Here is a 4,648-nt window from a genome sequence, read left to right as displayed (position 1 = left end):
TGGCGGCGATGAACCAGCGGGGGGGGGGCGGCGGCGCTCCTGTCCCGGTGGCAGGTGCGGGTCAGAGCTCTTCTCTGCACTGACGGTCGCCTGGACTTGGAACAGACCACGGGGGAGGTGCAGCCGGGTGGCCCGGGATCGTGAGATTTGGTTGCCTCTCAGGCGGAGGGCTACAGAATCCCCATGGGGTCCTAGCACGCGTCTCTGTTGTCATACTTGAGGCTTTGTGTGACAGTCAATGATCATGATTCTTTCTTTTTTTAAAAATTTTTTATTTATTTTATTTATTTTTTACAGAGAGGAAGGGAGAGGGATAGAGAGTTAGAAGCGTCGATCAGCTGCCTCCTGCACACTCCCTACTGGGAATGTGCCCGCAACCAAGGTACACGCCCTTGACCGGAATCGAACCTGGGACCCTTCAGTCCGCAGGCTGATGCTTTATCCACTGAGCCAAACCGGTTAGGGCTATTATTTCTTTTTTAAGAAATGTGTTTTTATTAATTTTTAGAGAGAGAGAGAGAGAGAAAGAGAAACATTGATGTGAGACCAGCTGCCTCTCGTATGCACATGACCGGGGATTAAGCCCACAACCCAGGCACGTGCCCTGACTCGGAATCGAACCCGCAACCTACCAGTGCACTGGATGACGCTCATCCAACTGAGCCACGTCGGCCAGGGCCAGTTCATTGTTGACTTGCCTGCTGGTCTCTGGGCCAAATGTGAGCAGGAGCCGTGTCTTACCCGGCGCTGTGCCCCGTCACCTGACACCCAGTAGGAGCTGTTTAGTAATTGTCAAGTGAATGAGGAACAAATATTTGTCTTCAAACAAAGACAGGTCACGCTGGGCAGCCGTCCGCTTCAGGGAGTGTCCGTGGACGATCCAAGCTGCAGACACCTGTTCCTTCTCTAGATCCCACTCCAAGCTCTTGTCCCACCTCTCACTCGGCCATTTGGAAACAAACAGAAACCCACAGCAGTTTCTCCAGAGCGGGCCTGAGGTTTCACCAGCTGTTCATTCAAATTTCATGATTTGACCCCAGAACATGTGTAATCCCACAGATTGGCAAATTTGAGAGGGTTTTGCAAGAATTCCAAGCTTGCACCCTAGCTGGCTTGGCTCAGCGAATAGAGCATCGGCCTGTGAACTGAAAGGTTCTGGGTTCGATTCCAGTCAGGGGGTACGTGCCCGGGTTGCGGGCTCGATCCCCAGTGTGGGGCGTGCAGGAGGCAGCCGATCAATGACTCTCTCTCATCACTGATGTTTCTATCGCTCTTTCTCCCTCTCCCTTCCTCTCTGAAATCATTTGTAAGAAAGAAAGAATGAATTCCAAGCCTGTAGTGCATATTGGGAACGGTTGGGAGCATGCGGACTCTGTCGTGTTCGGGACAAGGGGTAGCTTGCTGAATTTGAGGCAAAAGTGCTGTTTTTATACAGAAGAAGGTTAGCTCATCATTAATGTCAAAGATGATGGTTATATCTGCTCCCAAAGACAGACACGCTCGAAGCTAATTCCCGATCTCTTTGTTTCCAGGGATGCTGCCCCTGGCTCACTGCGATCTTCCGTCTGAAGTGAGTACGGTGTGTGCGTGTGCGTGTGCGTGTGCATGCGTGTATGTGTGTTTGAGTGTTTGTCCAATCGGGAGGAAAGGGCTCAGAGGCCTGCCCTTGAGATAGGGCCTCTTAGGTACTTCCTTCAGTTCAGGTTCAAAGCCGTACGCGGGGGCTGAGGACAAAGGAGTCCCAGGCAGTTCCTGCACCAGCCAATTAAAGCTCCCACTGTGCTTCAGGCGGGAATCCTATCTCCTCAGTATTTAACGTGGATCTAGTTGAGTGGAAGCTCCTCTAGACAGTGCTACGTGTCTTTAAACTGGTGAAAAGTGGAGAACTAGTGATCGTTCGATACAGTCAGCTCATTGGGTTAAAAGTGTTCATTTTTTTTCAACACTTGGAGCCTGTGGCGAGAAATCCTAAAAGAGGCGCCGGGTGGTCTGGGCTGGCCAGTCACCTCCAGTGCGGTGGACGGAGCCGGGCTGTGAGTCTGGGTGCCACGGTGGCCATCAGGTTGTTGTAAGATGCACATTATCTGAGACAGCACTAAGAATGAGAAAACGCTGCCCCGTAAGCCGTGATCAGCTATGCTCATTGAAATAGGAGAAGGACAGCGTAGAATTGATGGACTATGGTAGTTTCAGGACGGTGGGTAAGTCCCTTTCTTCGGGCCTCAGTTTCCCCAACTATAAGGTTCCGAGGCCGACACCTGCTCTGGGTAATTCAAATGAATTAATATGTGGTGTATAAATGGTGGAGTTTGAGGGATAGAAACGTCAATGATGAGAGAGAATCATTGATCGGTTGCCTCCTGCACGCCCCCTACTGAGGATGGAGCCCGCAACCCAGGCATGTGCCCCTGACCAGAACCGAACCTGGGATCCTTCCGTCCGTAGGCGACTCTCTATCCTCTGAGTCAAACTGGCTAGGGCAGTGATGGCGAACCTTTTGAGCTCGGCGTGTCAGCATTTTGAAAAACCCTAACTTAACTCTGGTGCCGTGACACATATAGAAATTTTTTGATATTTGCAACCATAGTATAAAAAAGATTTATATTTTTGATATTTATTTTATATATTTAAATGCCATTTAACAAAGAAAAATCAACCAAAAAAATGAGTTCGCGTGTCACCTCTGACGCGCGTGTCATAGGTTCGCCATCACTGGGCTAGGACTATGCCGCTTTTCCATACCTCTGTTTCCTGCTGTGCTAAGAAATGGGGATGAAATTAGAAGCTCCCTCGAGGGGTGGCCAGGAGGGGTTATAGGAGACCCTCTGTGCAGGGCCCCCGAGGGCCGGCCTGGGGCTGCTGCTCACCGGGATCCCATGCCTGTGTCTTGACCAGCGACGACCAGATCCTGGAGTGGTGCGGGGAGGACGCCATCCACTACCTGTCCTTCCAGAGACACATCATCTTCCTGCTGGTGGTGGTCAGCTTCTCGTCCCTGTGCGTCATCCTGCCCGTCAACCTCTCGGGCAACTTGCTGGGTAACTGTTCTCTCTCTTTTTTTAAAATATATTTTTATTGATGTCAGAGAGGAATGGAGAGGGAGAGAGAGAGTGAGAGAGACATCAATGAGAGAGAATCATGGATTGGCTGCCTCCTGCACTCACCCCACTGGGGATCGAGCCTGCAACCCAGGCATGTGCCCTGACCGGGGATTGAACCAACCGTGACCTCCTGGTTCCCTAGGTCGTCGCTCGACCCCTGAGCCACGCAGAGCAGCAGGCCTTGGGAAAGGGGCTCACTGTGGGGAAGTCATGCTCACGCTCAGATGTGAGAATGTCCCAGGGTGGATTTCTGGACTTTTCCATCTGATTAAAAATCCAGAGAAGAATCCACCCCAAGCCTAATATCCACTTCTGGTTCTAAGTAGGAAGAGGAGGAAAAAACCCCCAAGATTTATAGAATCAAGGGCTCCCAAGGGTGTTGGACATCTCCCAGCCCCACTCAGAGTCAGAATCCGAGCCCGGGATTCTATCTCCAAGTGTCCGCCGGAAGCTCGCTCCCCAAATGCCACCAGAACCCCACTCCTTACACCCCGGGATTCCCAGCCCTGCTTCTGGGAACAGCTAAGGGTCGGTCCCGATTTCCCGAGAAATGCCACCAAAATCTCAAAGCCAGACGAAGGCAGATTGTGGTTTGACCCCCATGACGGGGTGAGAAGTTGCCGGGGGGCATCTGGGGCTAAAGCAGAGTCTTGTCGGGGTGATTCTGGGAAGACTGGACAGCGTCTGTACACCACCAAAATCTCAAAGCCAGACGAAGGCAGATTGTGGCTCGACCCCCGTGACGGGCTGAGAAGTTGCCGGGGGGTGGAGGGGGGCATCTGGGGCTAAAGCAGGGCCTTGTCGGGGCGACTCTGGGAAGACTGGACAGCGTCTGTGCCCCGGCCCCTCCGAGCCGCACTCACTCACTGAGGCTGGCGGTGCCCCTCCCGCCCCCGGGGCGGCCCTGGCACTAAGTCCCTGTACTTCTCCGCAGAGAAGGACGCGTACAGTTTCGGGAGGACGACGATAGCAAACCTCCAGACCGAGTGAGTTGGGGGGGACGGGTCTGAGGGTGCCCATGGGCGAGGCCAAGGAGAGGGAGGATTCTGGAGCCCAGCGTCAGCGAGAGGTGGCCCCACGTGGGCGGACTGAGGCCCCAAAGCCCCCTTGCAGCCAGCGTGTGGCTGGGCTCTGGGCACGGGCACCCCATTAGCAGCTGCTGTTTTTTTTAAATGATACTTTTTTAAGCTCTGGGCACGGGCACCCCATTAGCAGCTGCTGTTTTGAGGGGCTGTAGGAAACCAGGAGGGTTCATTTGCCAGGAGGGGGCTCTCTCTAAGGGGGGCTGGCCGCCCAGCCTCTTGTGATGAAGTCGCTGTCCCTCAGCTCAGGGCCATAAGGTAGCCCAGCCCAGCCCTTGCGCCCCCGCCTGGGCTGGGGTCCCCCCGCTGATCGCAGGCGGTGTCCCCGCAGCAACGACCTGCTCTGGCTGCACACCGTCTTCGCCGTCATCTACCTGTTCCTCACCCTGGGCTTCATGCGGCACCACACCCAGTCCATCAAGTACAAAGATGAGAGCCTGGTGAGTGAGGCTGGGGGTGGGGGAG

At 54.0% G+C, this 4,648-nt stretch overlaps 1 protein-coding gene across 1 annotated transcript in view; it reads left to right on the top strand.

Moving 5' to 3' along the window:
* TMEM63A (transmembrane protein 63A) overlaps positions 1-4,648 on the top strand; it is a 28,285-nt gene that overhangs the window by 5,932 nt on the left and 17,705 nt on the right. Inside the window, exons 5-8 of the mRNA XM_005866517.1 lie at positions 1,533-1,570; positions 2,896-3,038; positions 4,036-4,087; positions 4,515-4,623. Coding sequence (XP_005866579.1) covers positions 1,533-1,570; positions 2,896-3,038; positions 4,036-4,087; positions 4,515-4,623 — 342 coding nt within the window. The remainder of the gene's footprint in view (positions 1-1,532; positions 1,571-2,895; positions 3,039-4,035; positions 4,088-4,514; positions 4,624-4,648) is intronic.

Source organism: Myotis brandtii, unplaced genomic scaffold (genome assembly GCF_000412655.1).
Source record: "Myotis brandtii unplaced genomic scaffold, ASM41265v1 scaffold231, whole genome shotgun sequence".
Taxonomy (NCBI): Eukaryota; Metazoa; Chordata; class Mammalia; order Chiroptera; family Vespertilionidae; genus Myotis; species Myotis brandtii.
This window is presented reverse-complemented; position numbering and strand designations above follow the sequence as displayed.